The 27,035-nt window shown below is 33.5% G+C and overlaps 1 protein-coding gene across 1 annotated transcript in view; it reads left to right on the forward strand.

The window, feature by feature from the left end:
* Nucleotides 1-27,035, forward strand: part of CFAP47 (cilia and flagella associated protein 47) — a 455,808-nt gene that overhangs the window by 347,052 nt on the left and 81,721 nt on the right. Inside the window, exons 52-57 of the mRNA XM_011960616.1 lie at nucleotides 610-785; nucleotides 2,883-2,990; nucleotides 5,688-5,799; nucleotides 8,538-8,642; nucleotides 12,576-12,732; nucleotides 22,302-22,400. Coding sequence (XP_011816006.1) covers nucleotides 610-785; nucleotides 2,883-2,990; nucleotides 5,688-5,799; nucleotides 8,538-8,642; nucleotides 12,576-12,732; nucleotides 22,302-22,400 — 757 coding nt within the window. The remainder of the gene's footprint in view (nucleotides 1-609; nucleotides 786-2,882; nucleotides 2,991-5,687; nucleotides 5,800-8,537; nucleotides 8,643-12,575; nucleotides 12,733-22,301; nucleotides 22,401-27,035) is intronic.

Here is a 27,035-nt window from a genome sequence, read left to right on the forward strand (position 1 = left end):
AAGATGTATCATCAACATAATTTGACTTTTTAGTTTAGATTGTCCCTACTACTTGATGCAAAGGTACGTTGCTACTTTAGGTGTTTCCTTTGAATCAGCAGCAGCAGCAGCATCATGTGGAAACTTTCTAGAAATATAAATTTCAGACCCCATCCCAGATCTACTGAATCTCTGGGATGGAGAAGGGGTGTGGGGGAGAGGTGGATAAAAATCTGTCTTTTAGCAGACTCTGCTGGTTATTCTTAAGTGTGATAAAGTTTGAGTACCATTCCTAGAGTAAACGCTGAAAAATGGACTTCATAGAAATAATGATACCAGTGAAAAATATTTTTTAAATGTAATTTTACAAATAGTTTTCATCCATTTAGTTACATGGATCTCTGTGTAGTATTTGCTGTTGAAAAAAATAAGGTTACAATTTCTCAAGGCTAATGAAAGAAAACATATAAGAGATTCAAAGCTAGTGAGATGTATTCAATAGTGTATCAAGGAAAAAAATAAAACAAATGGCCTTATATTATGTAATAATTTCCTTTACATTTCCTTTCATAGTATAATGACTCCATGCTGACACTAAAAGGTGATTACATATTTGTTGTATAATTCTAGGACAGCACTTGCATTGAAATACCTCTCTCTAATCCAAAAGATAGAGCTCTTCACTTAGATGTGCAGTTAACGAGTGCTGCCCTTACTGGTGATAATGAAATTATCCTGAGTCCACTACAGTGCACCACATATATTGTATGGTATTCTCCAGCAACTGCAGGCTATAGCAATGAAAGGTATGGTTTGAGTGTGGCATTATATTTCATTGTTGAACCTTAGAAATTAACCTTTAAATTTTACTTTTTCTTACACAATAATCATTAAAATTACACTTGCTCGTAGTTTTAACTTTGTTTAATACTAGTCCCTGAAAAAAATGTACTGATTTAGTTCGAGTTAGTTTTTGCTTGCTTCAGTGCAAAAATAGTAGTTATCAGAATATCAAATGAAATAATTTCTACATTTCTCCTTTTACCCCCTTTCACTTCACTTTTTACTAAGTAAACCTTTATGGATGCAAAAGCTGAACCAAATGAAAACAATTGCATGAGGTCTAGGGATTAAACTTTCAATTTTCTTGAAGAAAATTCATATATTTTACTTCTTAATTAAATACAAATAATTCACTTGGAGGACATAGAGGAATTAAAGTAATTAATTACAGTCATAATGTCCTACAATAAATATCTTGAACTTATTTCTGCTAACTGAAATTTTGCATCCTTTGACCAGTCTCTCCCCAAAGTTTGTGTCCCCTCCACCTCCCAGCACCTGGTAACAATAGTCATTATACTCTCTGCTTCTGCGTTCAATTTTTTTTTTATTGTTATACTTTAAGTTCTAGGGTACATGTGCACAACATGCAGGTTTGTTACATATGTATACATGTGCCATGTTGGTGTGCTGCTCCCATTAACTGGTCATTTACATTAGGTATATCTCCTAATGCTACCCCCTCCCTCCCCGCTCCCCGCAATAGTTCAATTTTTTAAAATTCAACATATAAGTGAAATCTGTCTTTCTGTGCCTGGCTTATTTTATTTAGTGTAACATCCTTTAGAATAACTCTTATTGGTGCTTCAAGTACAGTATCCTACAATAAAAACCAGTAATTGTTATTTTAATGAGTCAGTAAATAAATGAATACATCTGTGAAATTTTAAAGGATAAAAATTATTATTCTGTGAAACATGAAAATAAGAATATCACATATTATAAAAGACATATTTTGAAAAAATTACCATTAGAAATATGGGCTGGTCTTTTTGCCCCAACGTGACTGCACAGGCTTTGTGAACATATACTGAATCTTGAATTTTCTTTATCAGCATACATTAAAAAATTTTTTGGCTAATACTGTCTGCCTACTCTGCTATCATCATTGAAGCATTATTTTACATACATAAACATAAAATTCTCACAGCAACTGTAAGAGGTAAGATTGATTCCTCCTATTTTATAAATGAGAAAATTGAAGCTCAAGAAGTTAAATGACTTTTTCAAAACTACACAAGTGAAAGATGACAAAGCTGAGATACCATCCCAGTTATCCTTTTTTTTTTTTTTTTTTTTTTTTTGAGACAGAGTCTAACTCTGTCACCTGGGCTGGAGTACAGTGACGTGATCTCGGCTCACTGCAACCTCCGCCTCCCAGGTTCAAGCGATTCTCCTGCCTCAGCCTCCCGAGTAGCCGGGATTACAGGCGACCGCCACTACATCCAGCTAATTCTTTGTGTTTTAATGGAGATGGGGTTCCACCATATTGGCCAGGCTGGTCTCGAACTGCTGACCTTATGATTCGCCTGCCTCGGCCTCCCAAAGTGCTGGGATTACAGGTGTGAGCCACCATGTCTGGCCCCCAGTTATACTTTTTTAGAGTATCACAAGCTCCGCTTCCCTGGTAGTTGAGGATGTGCTGTCATAAAGGAAGTTCTCTAGAGCTATATGTCACTTGATAGCATTCACATGAAAATGCACATGCATTCAACTAAAACTAAATTTGACGTAACCACAGTTTAAAAGCAGAGCTTTTACTGTTCCACCTTCTGCAAGACATTTAAACCACTCATGTTTAAACATTTTTATTGATCCAGCAGGCATTTATTAAACAGATATTAATGACAACACTGCTTTTCTTGAATAATGAAGTGATTTTCTCAACCAAAAATGAAGAATTAAAAATACATCTACAAAAAGAGTAGTACATGTTACAGAGCAGTTGTCAAATGTTGTATATAAAACCAACTATTTATACTAGTTTGGGGTGTACTTCTGCTAAATTTATTACACAAACTAAAACTGCTGACAAAATTTTATGTATTTCTCTCCACCAGCATTATTTTTCAGCCTGAAATGGCTGAAGAGTTCTGGTATTTACTGAAATTGACTATTGAATTACCAAAACCAACCACAATGCCAGAAATACAGTGCGACCTTGGCAAGTAAGTTCTACTTAATAGATAAAGTTATTGCTTGCAAGAAAAATAGTTAATCTATTACAATATTGTTATAATGCATTCAGTTTCTAAAATGAAAAATAAATATATCTTAAGTCATTGATTTTTTTTCCCCTAGGGAAGGTTTGATATGCAAACTACACTGTGGAAAACTTGTCAAAGAAAAACAAATCAGGACTTAGCAAGGAAAGAGTTTTATTCAAAAGGATTATTACAAGGGATAAAAAGAGACCATTGCAATAGGGAAAGACTCCCATTAGAAGTCTACAAGGGTCTGCAAAATCAAACAGAAAAAAGTTTGTCTTTTATAAAGTAAAGGAAGGACAAGCAGATATAGACAGAATCTTTGGAGGGAAAGCTGGACGAGCAAGGGAAAATGGCCAGTGATGTCTAACAGGAAAAGAGTTTTACTGTGGTCAGCTAATTCCCAGAAGCTGAGAAAGGGTCATGTTACTTTGTGTGTCTGCATGCTTGTTTAGGCTGAGGGACAAGCAGAGTTCAGGGCCTGGTGGGAAGGAGAGAAACCCGGCAAAAGTTTCCTCAAGGCAAAACAGAGGTAAGCAATGAACAACTGTGAACAGTTGGTCAGTGAGTTAATGCCATGATCCCTTGAGATATGACCATTCCTATTTAGATAGTTGAGTTCCTACTATTTATCAAGTTTGGTGCTGGAAAATAGGGGTAAACAAGGCATAATCCCTACTTTTAAAGAGTATACACCCTAATGAGCAAATTAGTGCCTTTTAACTAATTTCTCTCCCTTGTCACATCAAAAGAGTGTTGCATTCTTCCAGTACATGCTCTTTAGCCACAACAATGACATTTGAAAATTTTTTTCTTATAATAGCATAGATACCCAGTATGAAAATATTTTATTCCTATTTTTCTAAGATATTGTGTATGAGAAAACTTGGGAAATTGGTAATATACGAAGCAGATGCTTACCAAAAAATGATGAGAAATCTGTCATGATTTTTAGTGTATTTAATTTATTATAATTAATGAAGTTTTGGTTATTTTCATTGAATTTCTTCATATGTCCCTGGTGAAAGAACAAATTCATGATTTACAGAGACTTGTTAAATTTGTAGTCTAGAATCATAAAACTGACATATAATGTTCTTTTTAAGATGAATCATTTTATGCATATACTTTATATAAAAATAAGAAAATGGTGCTTTATTTGAATTATATAATTTGAATTTATGAACTGAATTCTGCTCAGCACATATTACCTAATTTTCCTGTGTCACAGGGCCATAACATTGTGAAAAATAATATATGTATGGTGATTATTCCATTCTTTTTATTACAGATTTGATACCTAAATATTTTAATCTTAATTACTCTATATTGTTAGCAAGAAACAGTAAAGAGCTATGAAAAACTATACATAGATAAAATTATGTTATTATGTTATACTTTAACATTATAAAAAATGAAGATGACAAGTTGGATGCTATACATTAAAAACCATTAGAATTGATAGTTGAGAGTTATGAACACTCATTTATTATTTGCTTAGAGCATAAATAGTCACATATTTTGGGCATTTACTCATCATCAATTCGGATCTTGATGTTATGAATGAAAACTTTGTGCATTTATTACTCTATTATTACAACTAGACTGTGTTAGCTTTTTTGGCTGGATTTAGCATTTGTAAAGCAATAAGTAAACATTATTCCTAAAAATGGAATATATTCTAATATCTAATATGGGATAACATTAGGTCTCAAAAATAGAGAGCCAAGGATTATTTAATTTAGTAAAATGTCATTAGTTCATACATAATTATTTTGATTTTGAAACTAAAAGAAGTCATTATATTAGCTTCCTAGGGTTGCCATAATAAGCACCATAAACCGGGTGGCTTAAGACCACAAAAAATGTATTGTCTCACAGTTCTGAAGGCTAGAAATTTAAAATCAAGGGTTCACCATGACCATGGTCCTTCTGAAACCTGTAAGGGATAATTCTTTGTCTCTTGTAGCTTCTATTTCTTCTTCTTTTTTTTTTTTTTTTTTATGTTTTAGAGACAGGATCTTGCTCTGTCACTGAGGCTGGAGTGCAGTGGCACAATCATGGCTCACTGCAGCCTCAAACTCCTGAGCTATAGCAATCATTCTGCCTCAGCCTCCCAAGTAGCTAGGACTACAGGCAAGCCACCATGCCTGGCTATTTTTAAAATTTTTTGTAGAGACAGGGTCTTGCTGTGTTGCTCAGGCTTGTCTTGAACTCCTGGCCTCAAGTGACCCTCCAGACTCAGCTTCCCAAAGCACTGGGATTACAGGCATGAGCAACTGTGCCTGATCTCTTTTAGCTTCTTGTACTTGCCAGCATCCTTTGGCTTTCTGTGACTTGTAGATACATCACTCTAATCTCTACTTCCACTATTACATGGCCATCTTCTGTGTATCTTCACATGATTCTATTTACAAAGACACGAGTCATACTGGATTAAGGGCCTGTCTTACCCCAATAAGACATTATCTTAACTAGTTATATATGCAGTGACTCTATTTCCAGATAATATCACATTCTGAAGTACTAGGAATTAAGACTTCAATATATCTTATGGGGTGGCATATTTTAATTCTAGGGGTCATCAAGTTTATGGAATTAACACTAAATAAGTTTATGAATACCAGCAACTTTACTGGCTTCTTTTTTTTCTCCCAGGCATGTCACTCAGATCATTCCCTTGGTTAATCATACACATGAAACCTTAATATTGCACACAACAAACAGTAATCCTGAAAATTTTGTTCTGGATATTAACGGAAAATCACAAGTAAGTAAATTCAGAGAGCCATGAAATTTACTGCTGCTAAAGTATTTTCCAATTCTGATTTGGGGACACTGGTGGAGTATTATCACTTGAATTATTACTAAGAATTTAAATTTCTAAAATTTAAGAATTGAATTTTATACACCCAGCATGGTGTCTCATGCCTGTAATCCCAGCACTTTGGGAGGCCAAGGCAGGCAGATCACTTGAGGCCAGGAGTTTGAGACCAGCCTGGCCAACATGACGAAACCCCGTCTCTACTAAAAATACAAAAATTAGCCAGACGTGGTGTCACGTGCCGGTAATCCCAGCTACTCGGGAGGCTGAGGAATGAGAATCGCTTGAACCCAGCCTAGGCAACAGAGCAAAACTCTGTCTCCAAAAATAACTTTTTAAAAACAAGAATTTATTTTATATACTTCTCCCCTTGAATTTTAATTTATCAACAAAACAATATCATGTTAATATAAATTTTTTAAATTATATATGCTAGAGTCATGCTCATGATTTCTTCATTCTAATAAATTTCTTGTGTTTTCTTTCTCACCATTTTAGTAATCAGTTTTTGTAACAGTTTCCAGTATTATGATTATTAACTCTATTGTCATTATTTGTTATTAGGGCTCCAAGAGTCTAGTTGTTTTCTAGCCTTTCCTGAGTTCTTGCCCATCCCCCATTCCTCACCCCTGACACAGACACACACTTTCAGACAATGCTGACAACTCTACCCCTCTCTGCTTTTTTCTCCGCCCAACTTTCTCATTCTTAGATCCTGGCAGAGGCTAGGTCCAGTCAATGACACTAAATCACTCTTCTCCTTCCTGCAAGTTACAAAATAAGATCCTAAGGTTTAGCATGACTGTCTCTGTTTCTAAAGCATAGGACACCATTTATTTGCAGTGAGTGTCATACTTTCAGGTAACCATCAAAATGATAATTACAGTAGACTGTTTTTATCAACGGACTTCAAAGTAAATCATGAAGCCCTGCTCATAGATATAGTATTTAAATAAAGGCTTTTACTATTTGTTGTTTAATGATTAACAAATCTACACTTTGATTTATTTATTTCTATCTTAACATCTGTCTCTTGTCAGTTACTGATTGCCAGCATATGTAATGATATGAAAGTAGTTCTTAGCTATCATAATATGTCAAATTAGAAATCACTAATTACTATATTGCTAAAATTGGTATATATGCTTTAATCTTAAAAAGAGTGTATTAAAATGTACACACATCATTGTATCATTCAATACATTTTTCCATAAATTAGATAAAGTCTGATATTCAGGATATAATTTACATATTACTGAAATTCCTCATTAGATAGTGGTGTTTTTGTATCCTGTATATCTCTACTTTTAGAAAACAATCTAATCTGTGGTCCAAGGGAAAATAAATGTAATATATTGCACATCCAAACTTACATTACATAATCAAGAATATAAACTCTGTTTTAACATTTCCAACCATTACTTTCTAGTCCGTTAATTCTTCTATTCATTTATCAGACATTATTGATCACTGAATATATAATTAACTCTAATATTAGAAAACAACTCAAAAATTTATTTATGAGAAAAATACTATCACATTTTAGAAAGCAAATTGGAACACACATTAATTGTAATGATAATAAATGAAAAATATATAGAGACAAACATCTATATATTTATATCTATGGAGAGAATAAACTATTTTTCCAAATTTTCTAAGTTGAAGGACTATATAAAATACAATTTTACTTATTCTTGCTAAATCTGACAGTGAAATTAATAATCCTAAAGTGTATATTAACTGATAGTCCTGAAACATTCAAGATATCAGAGAGAGAGCCAGCCTGAGATAAAAATATTAGATGTAGATAAACCACAATTGTATAATAAACAGGTGACTCCATTCTAAATATAAAATTAAATTTACATTTCGTAGATAATTATCACAGTTTATTGGGCATCAACAGCTGTATTCTAAAAGGATTGAAAGATACTGCTTAACTATAATTTTGCCTTTTCAGAGTTTTTCTGGCAAAAAATATAAGTGTAAAATAGTAGACTTCCTTTTCATACATGTGCCACTCATGCTATGTGTTTATCTTCAAATTAAATTATTTCCAGTGTAGCATTTTGATTACGTAATATACTCAAGCCCTTATTATATTGTGATGGAGTCACTGGCTTCTTTCACAGTCTCTAAAGAAGTAACTTAAACTAATACTGTACAGACGCAAATTACCCTAGCAGGTCACACCTTGAATGTGCACAAGATAGGAAGAAGAGAAAAATTTCCTTGCACATTAAAGAAGCATGTCTTACACCTTTGCTTAGAAACAGTTCATTTCTTTTGATATTACCAAAGCAACAAATTAAGTTACTGGTGGTTTGACATGTACCTTGGGATGGCAATATGCTATGGGATCTTACATAAAATGTATATGTCTTTTATTGAAGGTTCGAACTCAGCTTTAAAAATTAACCCTGACTTCCTTTTACAGAATGAGTCCTCCATGTGGTGATTATCTTGGATAAGAACATGATGTGATCACCCCTAAACACTCTTTAACACGGGCCCTTTGAACAGTATTCCAGGAGCAGGCACACTGAGAACAGATAATGTGTGCAAGGCAACACATTAATCACACAAACATCGACCCTGCATATACCTAGTACACAAATATACCAACTCAAACCAAATGGGTATTAATTTTTGTTCCTCTTTTCCTTTTTCCATTTACACAGCTGATCATATCTCCTCACTCCACCACAGACTTACCTGTTCTCTTTTATCCTTCTGCACTTGGAAGAGCTGATCATCAAGCTTGCATCAACTTCTACTGTACTCAGGTATGATAGAGTATTCTTGGACCAAGCCACGTTAATTAAATTTTAAATCAATATATAAATAAATAGAATTCATCATTCATTCAATTATCATATTTTACAAGTAAAACAAGTTAATTATAAGTTAATTAGTTAAATGATTTTTGTAAAATACAATATGCATTGTATATATGCAGACATCTGAAGAAGGTTATTTTTAAATACATAGATCAGTGGAATGAAGAGCAATATATACCAAGATTTAAAACACAGATATTGTAATGTACATGTCAAATCACTGGCATTTATGTTAATTTTCTGACTTGAGTTTTACTACTCAACTTTCCATAAACTTAAATATAAAATATAGAGTACAATTTGTAAATATTTGTTATTTTTTTCCACTGCATTTCATCTGAACAGTGTTCCGAAGTATTAATTTTTAAAAACAATAGTTTATCCCTTTTTGACAATCTCTAAATGTATCCCATGTCATTCTAAGAATTATCCCAGTTCATTCTCACCATAGTCCTATAATGGAAGTACTGTTATCAATCCTATTTTATGCATCAGGAATCTGAGACACAGAGAAATTCAAATCAGGCAACTAGTAAAAGGTTAAGGTGTGACCTGAATCCAGGATAATCTGGTTTCAGTTCATCTTCATATCTACTTTTCACAGCTACTTAAGTTAGCCAAGTGATTATGTAAAATTTTACATTTATATTATGTTTATTTCCTCAAATGTTCATGGGGAGGAATGCAAATGGAGGAAAGTACTTTATATCTTAGAAGACATCAAGGAGCTTACAGAACCCTGATATCTGAGGGGCAGTGGAATCAAATATAATACAGGGGTCTCCATGTCAGTACAGGGCCTATAGGTAACTGAAGTATCTTTGTTTCCAAAAAATTTTTGATTTATTTTTAGAAAATTTGTTTTGAGGCTGTTAAATTGTCTAAATATTGTAATGACCAGCTAACACATGACCTGAGACAAATACTATAGAAATATGCTTCTTTTTCAAAAATATTAAAGGAGACAAACAGTAATCCTTCTCACACAGAAGAAATGTATAATGGAGATTATTTTCTTTCAGACGAGTAATTTTAACAAGGCTGTTCTTTTAAGCTATTGCTACATAGCAGGATTAGAACCCCTTCATCATAATTACTGGAGACAATTTTTTTGCTTGCATTTCTAGTGGAAAGCATATCTATTCAAGGACAGTCTTAGAACTCAGCAGGGAGATAATCAGTTCTGTATTTAATAGCTTTAAAAAATCCTAGCCTAGAAGTTGAATGCTAAATTCTTCATCAAACACAAAAAGGCTCAAACAAGAAAATAATCAGTTCAAACCTTCTATGAGTTAGTTGAACACTGATGGTTAATTTCAGTCACTCTGAATATCTGCTTCCAACTTGTAGCAAATCTATAAGGATTCAGCTGTGATTAGATTTCAATCAATAATTCATGCTTTCAGCTACCAGGTCTAGACCTCCTCAACCTTTTCAATACATTGCTGTAACCTTGATGATTTTTCTTGTCCTATTTATCATTGAATCATTTACATCTTCCTCTTTTATTTAATTCATCCAGTTGACATCTTTTGCAAGAAAAACTAGTTCATCATAAAGTATTAATTGAATGAACTTTTGAAAATGTGGTATGCATTATGTATGAACAGGCGTCTAAAGAATATATTTTTTAAAAATAAACTTTAGAGTTTATTTTTCTGAGTTTGGAATAACTTTTTACCATTAGAGAAATAGCCATATAGATTTCCATCCCTCTCTTGATTTAACTGATTAAATCTATCTAAACTGACACACACAGCTGATTTGCTGATTAATCTAAAGCCAACTAATGGCTGTTCTTATAGGGTAAGCTTTATTTCTGATGGTACTTCTTTGCTAGATTGAGGGAAATGGCTATGGTTCATTATCTGCTTCATCTGTTTCTGGTTTCAATTCATGTGAAAAGCTCTGCATTGTAAAAAAAATCTAACCATTCAGTTACGGTTAGGGTTTGGGTTAAGTTCAAATTGTTTGTGCAGATTTTGAATCCTGTGATTAATTTGATCAGGACATCACAGCTGCAAATATCGTGAACTTATATTTTATGCAACCAGAGTCTCTAAATTAAATTACATTACTACATAACAGAATAAGAGGAGCAGTAGTAAGCAACAAATGTGGTAAATTATAACTTCTGTTTGGTTTCAAAGATTATGTTCTGAGATTTTCTTTGTTAATTTTCAGATGCTTCCTTTTTATTTTCAAATAGGTGCCTTGTATATTTCATTCATACTTGATTGTATGATTTATTTCATCTAAAGGTCAGAATAGCAAACATTAAGGAAGAAGTTATAAAATCAGAGTGGTTTTACAATCCAGCATGAGTCTGTGATCTTTGTAGCCTGTGCCTATGGAAAGTTCGGATTATTCTTAACACGTTTTAATTTGCTGGAGCTCATTGTGCAAACTAGATTTTGTAAATCTTTTTGTATCCTTTATATCCACTTGTTTTCTCTTTCAGAAATATCAAAATTTTATCTTTAAAAGTTTTAAAGTCTCTCCTTTAGAAGAAGATTGAGATAAATATGGGCTGAATATATTAATTGTTGAATGCATATGTTTGCTGGGTTACTTTTTAATTTGCTACTCTGAACCCAAGTGAATAACTTAATCAGTGCTAGGAAAAGTGTTGGATGTCAGTGTTCAATAATCATGGGATGTGGTTTAACATAGAAACTCCAGTACTCTAAGCCACTTCAGAAAACATGAAACCATGACCTTCTTTTTGTCACTTGGCTCATTCCCAAAGGTTTAAAGTAACACGAGTTCTGCCATGTAAGATTTCTTTTGTAAAATATCCAAATAGTAAATAATTTACTTAAGCCACTTTTTAATTTAATTGAACGCTGATGCTTGACTTTAGTCAATTTTGTGAAATCAAGTTAGGACGTTATTATCGAAAATACAGTGAATTTACATTATGCTAGTCCAATCTGTGACTAATAGTAATATAGTCATTTGAAGAAAATATCCAGATGAAATTTTCCTTTAATTCTCTCTACTAAGGAGGCAGGATTTTATGAGTTTGCTTTCACTACTTTTCCTTATTTGAAGTAATCTTAAAGCAAGCTTCCCTCTTTTTATTGGAATTTAAGCTTGGAAACATCTATATAGTTTGAGACATTATAAAGTAGGACATTGTTTGTGATCCTTTTATTCATCTGCAACATTAACAAAGTGTTTGTTGCAGAAGTTTAAGAGACCCTAGAACTGAGTCACAGTCTACTGTACTTTGAAGGGACTTTTATCCTAAACTACAAAGAGATTTTCAAATGGAGCTTTATGTGCTTATGAAACTTAGAAAAAATAATAACCACATTCAATCTCCTTCACATAATTTTGTATTCATTTATCCATATCATGCGATAACAGATAAGGCATTGGACTCGATGATGGGGATAAATAATATGCCATGCAATTGTATGTAATTCCTTTTATTGGAGCTTCAATCTGTGCCTCATCTTCTTTGCCTTAATGTGGTAGCTATCTGAATTTCATTTGAAATTCACCCAAAGAGTTTGGAAACTACATGCAGTGTTTGGTACCAAGTTTGTTAAAAAAAAAAAAAAAAACGAAAAGAAAAGCCAGGTTTTCCATTGAACTTTCTCTTTTATGTTGCTATAATAACTTTACATGCATTGAAATATTTTGATATTTGAATATTGCACTTTTGCCCTCTTCTGCCTCAAAGTAAAAATACATAGAATTATTTTTCCATAAAATTAAAAGGAATTTGGAAAAGAAAGGAAAAATAAAGCAATGCTTTTTAGCAACAAAACTTATTTGTCCAGATTTTTATATACATTATACTTATTAAGTATTGCAAATAAAGTATATGCACTTAGGACACATATGTTATAAATAATTATCTTCAAACAGTTTACAGAATGGAAATTCTACTTATCTGGAGTAGGACTATTTCCCCAGCCTCTAGACACGAAAAGAATAACCACACGCATTGGTCTTCAGTCATCTATTGTTATACCTTTCAAAAATCCCACAACGGAAGATGTCCTCATTGATATCAAACTGACAAGTAAGTTGTTTGTCTGATATTTTACATGTTATTTTATAGGTATTTATCAGACTTATTTTATCATAGAATCAAAACATTTTAGAACAAATGAATACTCTAGAAATCTGTAGAGCAAATTATCTTATAAAAGAGAAAACAAGATTTGAGAGATGCAGTATTTTGGCTGAAATCACAGCTCATAATGGTACAGAATCAGAATTAGATATCTATATAACAAGTCAAGTTCTTCCAATTTGATCTGTAAACCCAAATATGTAAATTAGTAGATCTGAAAGATTCTTATGATATTATTCAAATATACCAATGCTTATTCCTCAAAACTTTATAGAAATTCTGATATTGTGATTTTGTTTCATTTTTGCATTTTCTTAATGAAGAGACAACACATTTGGAGTAAATTTTGGCTTCAACCAGCCTTGTCCTTTTTTTATGCCATATTGAGGGTGCGTGTTTTTAATTAGATTATTTGAAGAGTTTGATCGCTTTATATTAAACAAATAAATAATGTGAGGCTGAATTAAAAATTAACTCAGCATGAATTTTTTGAAACACATTTTCAATCTAATATCAAGCATTACCAATTTATATTTTCAACTATTATTACTACTTCTACTCAAAATATTATTAGTGCAATTATTGGGTTAAAGTTATATATTTTGTGGTTTTTTATATGCATGACCAACTTACTCTCCAGAATGTTTATACCTTTGCAATTCATGCTGCAATTAGGAGTATAATATAGACATTACCTATTTTCCAGAACTGTGTAAGCCCTGAGTAATAACATTGTCTTTAATCTCCATCAATCTGACTGAAAGAACATTATATTTTATCATCATTGCAAATTTTTGATTAATGTTGAAGCTGAACATGTCATTTAACTGTTGTATTTTGGTGCTTTTCCATCATTTCTTCATCTTCTTGGATTGAAATAATTTTAAATATTAAGAAAGTAATTTCATCTCATGTAAAATTCCCTTATAAGAATTTTGGCTGCGATCAGGAGAGACATGTGGTGTTTAATAAATGTTGACTGCAAGCTCAAGGAAATTAGTATTTTAAGATGGAAAAGACTTGAGCATATGTATAAGCAGAAGGGAGAAGCCAGGGTGGAGCAGGAGTTAAAGATATAAATGAGGTAAGGTTTAACTGATAGGCTAAGGGTCTAGCAGGGTTGGAATCAGAACAGAGGTAAAGAAAGAACTGAACAGGAGAGGATTTCTTCCTTGGGTGGGGGTAAAATGAAACAAATATGGATGTCAATAAATTGGTAGGTAGTGGAAGGGCTTTGGAATTAGGAGCAGTCATATATTTACATTTTTATCTGCTGAGGAAAAGAGACATAGTAGAGAATTTGAAGAGTGGGGTGGTGGTTTGAAATAACTGTTGGAGAAAAAGGAACATGGAGCTGACAAAATTAAATATAAAAGTGATTGTGTTTGGCTGGGATTTAAATCATAAATTTAGATATGCACCAAAAAATATGTCTTTGTGATATTTATACCAATTGTAGGGCACAGAATTTCTAGAATGTGAGCACACAAAGCATATCAATGGATCTTTCCAGGGAATGGAATTATTCAGGATAGGTGCAGCCAAATTATAACTATGAGCATGTTAATAAAAACAAATTTGGATTAAGATTTTAACATTAAAAATAAATTTTAAAATAATGTGACTTTCTAATTTTCTAACATTGCTATACATTTCTTTCTGCTATGTAACAATAAAACATAGTAAGCTTGACAATTAAAAATTGATCAGTCTTTTGCAGTTCAAAACAGTCTCTTTCAAGCAGACTCACTGTCTCTTGGGCAAATGTTCAGGCTTTGTTTCTCCCGCTTCTTCCTTAAACCTGAGGAGATGTGAGACAAAGGAAGGTTCACAGACCTTTGATATCTTATTTCTCTTTCTCCGTCTCCCTATCCTATGTGAAAAAGAACATCTTTCCCCTTTGTTGGTGATGGCATCTCCCTTTCTGCTGTATTCTTATCCTTCTCCCTTTTGTGGGTTTTTTTTAATGCATTATCTACGTATCTACTTGTGCTTATAGTCGTTGGTGGCTAAGCCTCACAATTTGATCTACAGAAAAACAGGGTCTACAGAAAAACATGACTGATGAGAAGAATTAAAATATGTAATATATTTGCAAAATATACTCATTAAAAGTAGAGATTAATACTGTATTAGTTCATTTTTACACTGCTATAAAGAAATACCCAAGACTTGGTAATTTATAAAGGAAAGAGGTTTAATTGACTCACAGTTCTTCATGCCTGGGGAGGCCTCAGGAAACTTACAATCATGATGGAAAAAAAAACCAGGCATGTGTTAACATGGCGGCAGGGGAGAGAAATCAAGTGTGTAGGAGGAAATATCAAACACTTATAAAACCATCAGATCTCATACAAATTCATTCACTCTCATGAGAACAGCATGGGATAAACCACCCCATAATCCGATCAGTTCCCATAAGATTCCTCCCTTAACACCTGGGGATTACAATTTAAGATGAAATTTGGGTGGTGGAGACACAAAGCTAAACCATATCAAATACCTTCTCATTTAAATATTTGTAAATGTCTTTAAATTATTTCATGATAGGAGTAGGCAATCTCATTTTAGCTTTTAAAAGAAGATGTAAATTTTCTTATCGATTCTACAGAATTAAAAAAAAATTCTTAGGCAAGTTGATAACAAGAGTCATCTCACCAAATGGTTCCTTGCTGGTGTGAGGAACCTCACAGCATTTCAGATCCTGCATCCTGCATTCCTCTTTTCTCTCTCTCTCTCTCTCTCCCCTCATTAGCTGCAAATCCTGGAATGATTTCTTCCCCTTATGGATAGCATGGCAACTTGTACATAGCTTGATTTAAATATTTGTCACACTCATTGTAGCTAATATTTGTTAATCCCACAATATTTGTGAGATCTTTGCAGACATGATCTATTAGTAACTTGAGCAAATAAGATAGAGCAGGCTTTTGATGCTTGTCTGCTGAATGACTGGACCATAAATAAAATACCCAAATTTCTAAAACTTAGAGATAACACAGTAGAAACTAAGTACCAAAGATCTTTGGAATATCAAAAGGCATTATTTCTGGGAGAAGCAATAAAAATAGAAATAACCAAGATATTAGCCGGAGAAAAGACAGAGAATTGGGCAACCCAGAAGTTTGATAGTCAGTTTAAAATTCTAAAAATGCTGCCTTCTTGGAAAAAGTAGTGAATTTGAAGATATTTGTATATTTTATATATTTCTAACTCTGTCTGTGTAGTGATAGAAGAAAACTTTTAGCCGAATTAAGTTCAACAGAGTTTAATTGAGCAAATACTGATTCATGAATCAGGCAGCCTCCTAAGCCAGAGTAGGCCCAGAAACGAGCATAGCCACGTGGTATAAGATTTATGGACAGAAGAAAGAAAGTGACATACAGAAAACAGAAGGGAGGCACAAAAACAGCCGAGTTGGTTACAGCTCTGAGTTTGCCTTATTTGAACATGATTTGAACAGTTGGCAACCTCTGATTGGCCAAACCTCAGTGATTGACACAAGAGTCGGCTTATAGTCTGTTTACAGTTCCGTATAGCTTATAGTTCTCTATGTACAGAGAAACCTTTAGGTTGAACTTAAAATATGTAAGGAGGCAGTTTTAGGCGAAACTCTTTAATGCTATCTATCTATCTGCCTATCTATCTATCTATCATCTTTCTATCTATCTATCATCTATCTACATATCTATCTGAGAGAGAGAGAGAGAGGCAAAAGAGAGAGGAGATATGTTAGGGTATTGAAAAAGTCTTAAATACTATCATAAGGAATCCAACTTTTATCCTCTAGATAATGAGAGTTTTCAAAACATTAGCTGTACTTTATAACCCGCATTTTGAATGCTGACTCTAGAATTATTTGTGGATGATGAATATGGATGGGTTGGGGGAAAACTGGAATTGAGAAGCAAAGCTCAGAAGATTTAAGCCAGTAACAGTGGAAAAGTCCATGACCACAGGTAGCAGAAAAGCTCACAATATATACCTAGAGTTTTCCCAAAAGCCTGAGAATCTGTTTCTTTGGCAAACATATTTAATGTTTCATGTGTCCAGACTACTTTTTCTTCAGACAACTATACTATGTTGCCTAAAACTATGTTTCTAGAGGCTTACCTATATTCCTGATATTTTTAACACTCAAGATGAGTGTTTTGTTATATCCATCTTAAAATAGTCCGATGCTAAATGTTATCGTGGTTGTGCTATTTGGAGAAGACATTGAGCACCTTGGGCACACACTGGTCTGTGCATTACAACAAACTTACCATTGTTTCCTAAGGAGAATTTTGGCACCATTCACAGGGAATTACTTAGTAGAGTGGCTTGCCCTTCACTCAAGCATAAATACTTGTTATGCTCCACAATTTGCACATGAGGGTGTGAACCCGACCTTTAACTTAACTTTCAGTTAAGGCATATGGTGCCCTTGTAATTTAGCAGGTGATGCACAGTTGTGATTGAATCTGGGGATACATAATAGTTACCAGTTATAAAGACTATACTGAGCACTTCATGTGTGTGATTCTTTATGTTATCTCAGGACAAGAAATATGCAACTAGTATTTGTCTGGGCCATTGTCCAGCTACCAACACCAGTAACTCTTTTGGGTATTTCTTCTGGCTGCCCTAGTGAGTTAATTTTTCCTCAACCTATGGATGACAGGAAGTGGTGGGAAAATATAACAGTTCCCATTCCTCTGAGCAGTATACCTTTGAGATGTGTGTTCTGCACTGGCTCTCGGAGTTCCCTAGCTGCCTTGAACCTCATGTATCCACAGTAGTAACTTCCTTTATAATACACCATTCATTGTAGTCCTAATCTTTGTCTCACTTTTGCACTTCCCTACTAGCATTTCCTGAGGTGACGTCCCAAATAACAGCTTCTGAGGAAACCCCAACTAAGACAGGAACCCTCTGAAATAGGCATTATGTCTGTTTTTAAGGAGGATAAAATTGATTAATGGAGAGGCTTAACAACTTGTTCATGATCACAGAGCTATTAAGTGAAGGAAGTAAGATTAAAATCCCAATTCCGCAAAGCCAAGTTTCTGTATACCTTTGCACATGGCTTCTCAGTAAGCAGGCAGAACAATTTCTCACTAACTGTTCACCTAGTTATATATAAACTGAAAAGCTCGAGTGGAGAGATAGTAAAGAATTACAGGAAAGACTTGCAATCTGTTTCTGTGAGTGGTCTGAAATCTACTTAACAGATTAAATAGAAGGAGCCAAAAGCCCAGTACTTGAAATCAACTACACCCTCTCCCAACCACATTAAGAATTGTGTTCAGTGAATTTCACTGTTTTGTGATGTCGTTTACCCATAACACCAGATTGCATAGAAATATTCTAAGGAGGTCATCATGATGTACTGGTGAAGATCAGTACATCAAATGCTGTCTTATTACATTGCAATGTTTTTAAATGAAATCTTATTTAAGAATCAGCTGTTAGTATCAGGAAGAATAGTTGCCTCTTTTGAGCAATTGTCTGGTTTTTGTACTGTGGAACCTGATTATGTCACTACATTTTTCCTCAGTATATTGGTTTCTAAGAAAACATTTTGACTTGGAAAATTCCAAGTAAGTGACATGACCATACTGTGTCTCATCCTTGACTGCAGATGGTGTTCCTAATCTTGTTTCAACTTTCTAAAAAATTATTCTAATTCATCTTTTTTTGTATTTCATATTTTTGTGATATACCCAACTTACGAATAGAACTCTTCACGCAAGGAGATGTGCAACCTGTAACAGGAACAGGGGGGAATTTTTTGTTTTGTTTTGAGACAGGGTCTCACTTGGTCACCTAGGCTAGAGTGCAGAGGCACAATCTCAGCTCACTGCAGCCTCCACCTCCCGGGCTCAGGTGATTCTCCCACTCCACCCTTCCCAGTAGCTGGGACCACAGGCATGTGCCACCATGTCCAGCTAATTTTTTTGTATGTTTTGTAGGGATGATGTTTTGCCATGTTGCCTAGGCTGGTCTGGAACTCCTGACCTCAAGTGATCTGCCTTCCTTGGCCTCCCAAATTGCTGGGCTTATGAGCCGCTACACCCAGCCCGCAGAGTGAATGTTTGAAAGAGCTTTCAGTTGAACATTACCCAAGGCAAGGTGTAGAGAAGTTAATGTTTCAGACATCCATACATATTTGAAGCCATGCTAGTTTCAAAAGATTAATAAGATAGGGTGGCAAGAGAGGAGGTACCTAAACAACCTGAGGATAGTAAAGATGTCTCTAAAGTAAACCATTAAAGAATCCCATGAGGAGCAGGATGCTACAGAATTGCTTTCAAATAGTCTGGGCAGCTAGGATTTATTAAGATCCCTTTATGTTACCACACTTGAGCTTTATCAACATGACTGTACCCAAACTCCACCCAAAATTCTGGAAGTCACTATTCCTGCCTTTCCAATGAGGAACCTCAGGCTGAAAAATTCCCCAAAGCCATACAGTGAGTAAGCGGTGGAACAGTATGTTGAGCTCATTGTGTCTGACTGCCCTCTTTAGGACCACTCAAACTTTTTATCTGCTCAGAGATGGTAGTTTTAAAGCCAGTTACATGATCTAAAATATGGCACTTGCCCCTCTCTTTGACATCTCCCATTGGATCTTAGGGGAACAGGCCTCCCTCCATTCCATCCAAACTCCCCAAGAAATGCCCCTACTGCCACTCGTTTCACATTTTCTCAGCTGTCTCTCCTCTTTTTCACTCTGCCATCCAACACTGGCTTTGCCTGACACATACATGCTTTGGCTTCCTCTTGGGTACATATATGCTTTGTACACATACATATGTCCCATGTGTACATACACCCTGTACATACATCCTGTCGTGTACATACATCCTGTCGTGTACATACATGCTTTGGCTTCCTGGACGTGTACCCTCGCTTAGTGACTGGTGTCCATGGACACAATTCTCACAGTATTTTCTCATCCGTAATTATGTCCCCTACCCAAGACCGCATCTCTCAAGTTTCGACCCTGCTCAGATGGGAATAAAGGCGGAGAAAGAAAGGGTAGCCATGAATGAAAGTAAGCAACTGAGATGAAACATTAGAAATTAGGGGCTGATTTACACATATTACACATTTAAGGACACGTCTTCATTCAGTGTTCTAAACCTTTGTTAGCAGTCTTTTAATATTCGGTCATTGAGCATCTATTTCATGCTGGAAACTGTTGTATGTGCATTCCAAAACTATCCCCCATGTGGAGAAAACATATGTATATATATCTGCAAACATGCACCCACATAAATACATTCATTGTTTTTGATTTTGTATGGCACTCTATATGTATAATCTCAGCATGGACTATATACTTAAAAGTTGTGTAAATGAGTGAATCAGTAATTAATGAATACAAAACTGTTTTGATTACTTTTCTATTAAAATAGCTATAGTCTGGAAATTATTCACTTTCTATTTAATCCAAATTTAAATGTAATATTAGTGATCTGATTCAAATATTTAAATAAGAATGAATTCTGTTTTATATATCAGTAGTTTATTGGTGCAAAACAAAATAGCACTGAATAAAACTATGCTTACTAATTAACATATTAGTTTTACAGATATCAACTTTCATATGAGAATTAGTCAATGAAAACAAAGTACAGTGATGCATTCTTTTTGGCTTTGGGTTAATTATGGCCATGATGTTCACCAGCAGTAAAGTAATACAGTGCACAATGTCACGTAATTATAGGTTAATCACACTTACATGATATGGAGAAGAAATAACAGTGCATTTCATTTCACATGGTAGAATTAGTTATGAAAATCCCTGGAGGTCCTCCGAGTCTTATCTAAAGTAGTTCCAGAGTTGAACAAATATTTATGTAATATATGTAGTAATCATTGCAAATTGCCAGTCAGGATGAGCATGGTTTTATACTTAAGAAGAAAGATAAATTGGTGTAAGAAAAACTCTTGGAACCTAAAAATCCCTCCCAAATTCAGACATGCAATTTTTAAAACATTTGAATTAATAAATAAATAGTATTGAGAAATTTGAGACTTTTTGGCGGGGAAGTTGGGGTATCAAATATATTAAGTCTTTATAGCTCAGTTTAATTGGATTATTTGTCTTAGTTTATTTTGCTCATAAGAAATAGTTAATGTTATTGTACTAATAAAAAGTAAATGTAGAATAATTATAACCATTTTTGAAGTGAGTAATCTGAGACTCTACTTGCTTACAATTATTTTATTTTTAGATGATGATAAGTTACGTTAACATTTGAAACTTGTTTTATTTGATTCTTGATTAATGACACTCCAAATTCAGTAAACAATATTTGAGAGCTTATCAAAATTCATATTCCCAGGTCCACATTCATTTATTCTGATTCATAAGGGCTGGGGTGAGGCACTGCCATCACAAGCTATTCCAATGCAGGTTGTCAGAAGACTCCACTTTTAGAAACACTGATCTATATACAATGATCTCAAAACATGTTTCCCTTTTATCATATACCACTGTTAGTAAACATCTTTTGGCATTTCCTTCAACATATATATATTTACATTTGAAATGTAACCACTTAGCACCATCAACTCATATTTTTAATGTAAGTAGAGCTTATCTTTTAGAGAATTAATAAACATATTTTTGTATTTATTGGTTTAAACTTATTGTTAACATTGGATAAATGTTGTCTATTTGTGCATATTTATATATAGGCCATCCTTCTGTGTCCATAGTGGATAGATTTCAGAACCTCCAAGGATATCACAATCTGTGAATCCCCATGTCCCTGATACAAAATGGCAGAGCGTGTGCATGTAACCTACACATATACTCCCATATACTTTAAATCATCTCTAGATTACTTAGAATACCTAATACAATGTAAATGCTATATAAATAGTTGTCATAGTGTATGATGTAGGGAATAAAGACCAGGAAAAAAAGTCTGTACGTATTCAATGTACATGAAACCATCCATTATTTTTTGAAGATTTTCAATCTGCCTTTGGTTGAATCCATGGATGTGGAAACCATGGATACAGAAGGCCAGCTGTATTCATCAGTACAATCAATTTTTAAATAGCAGGCTCAAATAGACTCTTAATATCTGCTTGTTGAGTAGTTCACTCTTAGTATCTGCTTGATGAGTAGTTCAAATTAAAATTCGAAGATTTTTAAAATATAGAGATATGGTCTTGCTATGTTGCCCAGACTGGCCTTGAACTCTTGGCCTCAAGCAGTCTTCCTGCCTCAGACTCCCCAGTAGCTGGAATTATAGGCACATGCCACTGTGTCCACCTGAAAGTTCCAAGAATTTATGAGTTTATTTTTTTAAACATTATAGATAAAGCCATTTATATTATTAAATATGTTCTTCAAAAATGCAATTTAAATCTCATTTTAAAATATACTTTGGAAGATATTCATCTTAAAAGTTTCCTATTAGAGGATAATTTTTATTCTATTTCCATCTCCACTGCTGTTTTTCTTCTTGAATATGACATTGAAGTGTAATATCTCTTTATTTTTTAATTAGGTGTGGAATATCCCAGGAATCTTGTCATTGATCATTCCTGGAATAGCTTCATCTATGAGAGTCCTGCCTTCAGATTTAGTTCTGTGAGTGAAATACAAGGTACAGGATTTCTACCTTACATTCTATCATTCTGTTTGTTGTTGCATTTCAGAGATAATGAAATGTATGTCTATTGCCTTAGTAAATATTTAACACAAATTAAAAATATAATTTTAAAATTTTGGAACAAATTTTAGTAACCTGACAGAAAAACATGGATGGATGGCAAAACCTTCATATATATATTCATTACATTTGTATTTTAATTGCTCAGAACATAAGTAAGATTTACCAAGTATTTTAACTTTGAAATTTTCCATGGTTGAATAGCATACCACTTAACACATGGTTATATGAGTCAAGAAAGGTTTCAGAAAATTATAAATAGTGTGTTAAAACTACTGATACTAATAAAAAGTAGTATACTGATACTAATAAAAAGTAGTATCAGTAGTTTTAATACTAATAAAAAGTATCAGTAGTTTTAACTACTGTTTTACTGTGAATTTATTGCAGGGTGTGAATTTTTGTTGTTGTTTTGTTTTGTTTTTGAGACTATTTTTGTTGTTGTTTTGTTTTGTTTTGTTTTGAGATGGAGACTCACTCTGTCACCCAGGCTGGAGTACAGTGGCGCAATCTCGGCTCACTGCAACCTCTGCCTCCCGGGTTCGAGCAATTCACCTGTCTCAGCCTCCCGAGTAGCTGGGACTACAGGCACACAGCATCCCGCATGGCTAATTTTTGTATTTTTAGTAGAGATTGGGTTTCACCATACTGGTCAAGCTAGTCTCGAACTACTGACCTCAGGAGATCCACCTCACTTGGCCTCCCAAAGTGCTGGGATTACAGCCACCATGCCCAGCCTATATCTATTTCTTCTATATATTAACCACCCCACCTGTGTATTGATGAATAGGAAAAATTCTAAGAACTAACGAAGTTTCTTAAAAATCTAAAGCTAAAAATGTATGAATTTGCTTAACAATGATAATGCTTTAAAACTACAAAACATAATTGTTTTGGTAAATATGATATATGAATTATCTTAACATAATTAATACAAAAATACTAACTGAAATAAATAACCACTACTAACATTTCAAAAAGAATGGGTTAATTTCTCTTACCTTTTCTGTAGCCATTTATAAAAACATCGTAAATGTCATTAATTCAATTCATTTGCTACAACTTCAAGGGACAGGTGGGTGTTATTATTATTCTCACTGAATTATGGAGAGTGCAATTCAGAAAAATTAACTTACAAAGAATCAAAATCATTGCTTAATGGCATACCTGAATCTTTCTGTGTTTCAAAATTTTTGCTTTCTATTTCTTTGCAATGCATTAAAAGGAATATGAACAACAGGTCACAAAAGCAAAAGTACAAATGGGCAAAAAATGGTTTAAAATATATTCAATGTCATTAATAATCAGATAGTGATTTTTAAAAATGACCGTCTAGATTTGTTTCCCTTTTTTTAATTTTGTTTTTGTCTTTTAATGGAACTACAATCGCTAATGTTTCTATAGTGAAGCTGGAATAATCAAATAGTACTTGTGGGAATACAAATTACTACATAGTTTTTGGAAAGCACTCTTTGTAACGTATTAAAAGAAACTTTGCAACTGTAATTCTTTTGACCTAGTAATGCTAGTTCCGTTGGTTGGAATGTAAAGTAGTACAACTACTGTGAAGATCAGTTTGGAGGTTCCCCAGAAAACTAAAGCTAGAACTACCATATGATCCAGCAATCCCACTGCTGGGTATATACCCTAAAGAAAGGAAATCAGTATATTGAAGAGATATCTGTACTTCCATGTTTATTGCAGCACTATTCACAATAGCCCAGATTTGAAAGTAACCTAAGTGTCCATGAACAGACGAATGGATAAAGAAAATATGGTACATATACACAATGTAGTACTATTCAGCCATGAAAGAGAGGGAGAGATACTGCCATTTGCAACAACATGGATAAAGCTGGAGGTCATTATGTTAAGTGAAAGACAGACTTCTCATATTCTCACTTATTTGTGGGATCTAAAAATAAAACAATCGAACTCATGGAGATAGAGAGTAGAATGATGGTTACCAGAGACTGGGAAGAGTAATGGGTGGGGGTGGGGCCATAAGGAGAAGAGGGGAGGGTTAATGGGTACCAAAAAATAGAAAGAATGAATAAGTTCTAGTATTTCCTAACACAACAAAGTGACTATAGTAAAAATTTAATTGTACATTTAAAAATAACTGAAAGGGTATAATTGGACTATTTGTAACACAAAGCATACATGCTTGAAGTGATGGATATCCCACTTACCCTGATGTGATTATCACACATTCTTTGCCTGTATCAAAATATGCCATATACCCCATGGATATATATACCTACCAGATACCAGCAAAAATTAAAAATTAAAACAAAGATATATTCAAAGTATGGTTAATGTATGAATAAATACACTTGATACTGCATTTTTTATAATAGCAAAAAATTGAAAACTGCCTTCATGTCAAATAATATTGTTATATTTGTGGCAATTATTTATACGTCTGCTTATACTTAATTTTACTGATTCATTAAATACTTGAACCATTTTCTGTTTTTAACATTTCTTCCATTGATTCCACACTTTCAATGTTGTTCCACATTGTGAAATCAATTGAAAATTTACCTACATTTTCTTTTTCTTCTCCTTTGCTTTTAATGAGGAAATGGTTACAGGTAGGTAGGCAACTTTTCTCCTTCAGTTCATCTATATTGTGCTTTTTTGCTATGTAATGAAAACCTAATTTGAATGCCCCTCAATTGGCCACTTTTCCATTTTTTTCTTGAATAATAATAATTATTTTGTTGCTATTTATGGTTGCAATGTGACTTATCTGATATTCAGGTCATATATATACTTTTCCATGCATCTGTATTTCAGATCTAATGCCAGTGCCATACAGTTTAAACCCCATGGTTTTGTTTTCTTATTTTCTTTCTTTCTTTCTAGTGTCTTTTAAATGGTTTATTTTCTCTTACCTACTTATTCTTCTAGTAAAAATTATAATACATTTTTATCAAGCCCCTCCCAAATCCCAATAATTACTTAATGGCGATTACATTTGGGGACAACTACATCTTTATAGTATTTAAACTTCTTTTTCGGGGACATTCATTCCCTCACTATTTTGAAACACAGTATTTATGACTGTCAATAAAATCTATATTTACAAAACAAAAATATAAACCTTCTAATAACTACTTTTATTTTAAATACCACATTTAGTAGTTATAGATAATGCAATTTTTATGCAACATAGAGACCAACATTTGTGTTCCAATTTTAAGAATTTTAGCCTGAAAAATATTAATTAAATGTAGTTTATTATAATTTCTATTTTTCTTATTGTCATAAAATATTTTTTCAAATTTAAACCAGTTTCTTGGTGAATTTCTTATTGTTTTCTCTAGTTTCTGCCATGACTTGCTTTCTAAGATAAACAATGCACACTAGCCTATGTCGTGTGTTTGGCAGTTCATAATGTGCTCCCTGCTGCTCTATATAATAAGATCTCCGAAGGGGTTTGTTTATTTTATAGAAACTTTTTGCTTGCTCCAATATTTGTACATGCTATAATACTAGTTGTAGGAGTTTTTCCTACTTATTTGAGGAACATAAAACATTAAGAGTACAACAGAAATGGGAGCTTGGCTTCTTATATCACTATTGGCATAAGACATTGGGCACTATCGGTATTACAAAAATTACCTCTAGGGATACTATCATGTAACAGACAAAGCGTTTATACCCTTAAAACTAAGTGTTCCTACATTAACATAGAACTTTTTTTGGTGAATATTTGAGAACTGAAAAGATTACCTTATCCTTGACCAGTGTTTACCCAAGTATGTTGTAAAAACAAGAACACAAAGAAACAGAAACAACTAAGTTATATACACCTACTATGTAGCTACAAAAATATAATTAAAAACAAATAAAAACCCTAAGTTCTATGCTTAAATGAATTTGAGAAATACTTGGCTAAACAAAATTTCTTTATGGCAGGATTTCCTAGGCCTTTTTCTCTCTCTCTCTCTCTCTCTCTCTAATGCTGTGTGTATTTTTAGATAGAGAAAGTGATATGTATTTCAAACATGTATTTGGCCAAGAGATATACTTTTATAAATGTTATTTTCTCATGAACTGATTCAGCAGGGAAGTTCTAAACTTGCACCTTCTAATTTGCCATATGATGTGACAATGCATTCTATTCAATTCTGTTCAATATTAGGCAGTAAGGGAGAACGAGTGACAGCTGTTACGACTAACATATGTTCCTCAAGTGTGAATGCTACTGCTCCATTTCATAATAGCAGCCACTCTATTCATCATCCCAGTCAATCTGACTTTACAAAAATTTTAGTCTCTATATTACAAAAGGACATGGATAAAAATAATTTCTGTAAATATTTCTCATATTACCTTCTTTCAGAAATTTTATAATTCCTTGTGCTTATAAAGTTGTTTAGTAAAATTAGATCTAGATGTAGTTATATGTTGACCTAGATTGGAGCTCTAGCCATTGACACTATATTTTTCCCATTGGAAAAAGGGTTCACGGCCCTTTTATTCCTTTAAGCAAATATGTTTCTAGAAACTATTTCCTTGGAATGAGTTTTATAATATACTATAGATAGCGAAGTACTT

Source organism: Colobus angolensis, unplaced genomic scaffold (assembly GCF_000951035.1).
Source record: "Colobus angolensis palliatus isolate OR3802 unplaced genomic scaffold, Cang.pa_1.0 Scaffold518, whole genome shotgun sequence".
In the NCBI taxonomy this organism is placed as follows: domain Eukaryota; kingdom Metazoa; phylum Chordata; class Mammalia; order Primates; family Cercopithecidae; genus Colobus; species Colobus angolensis.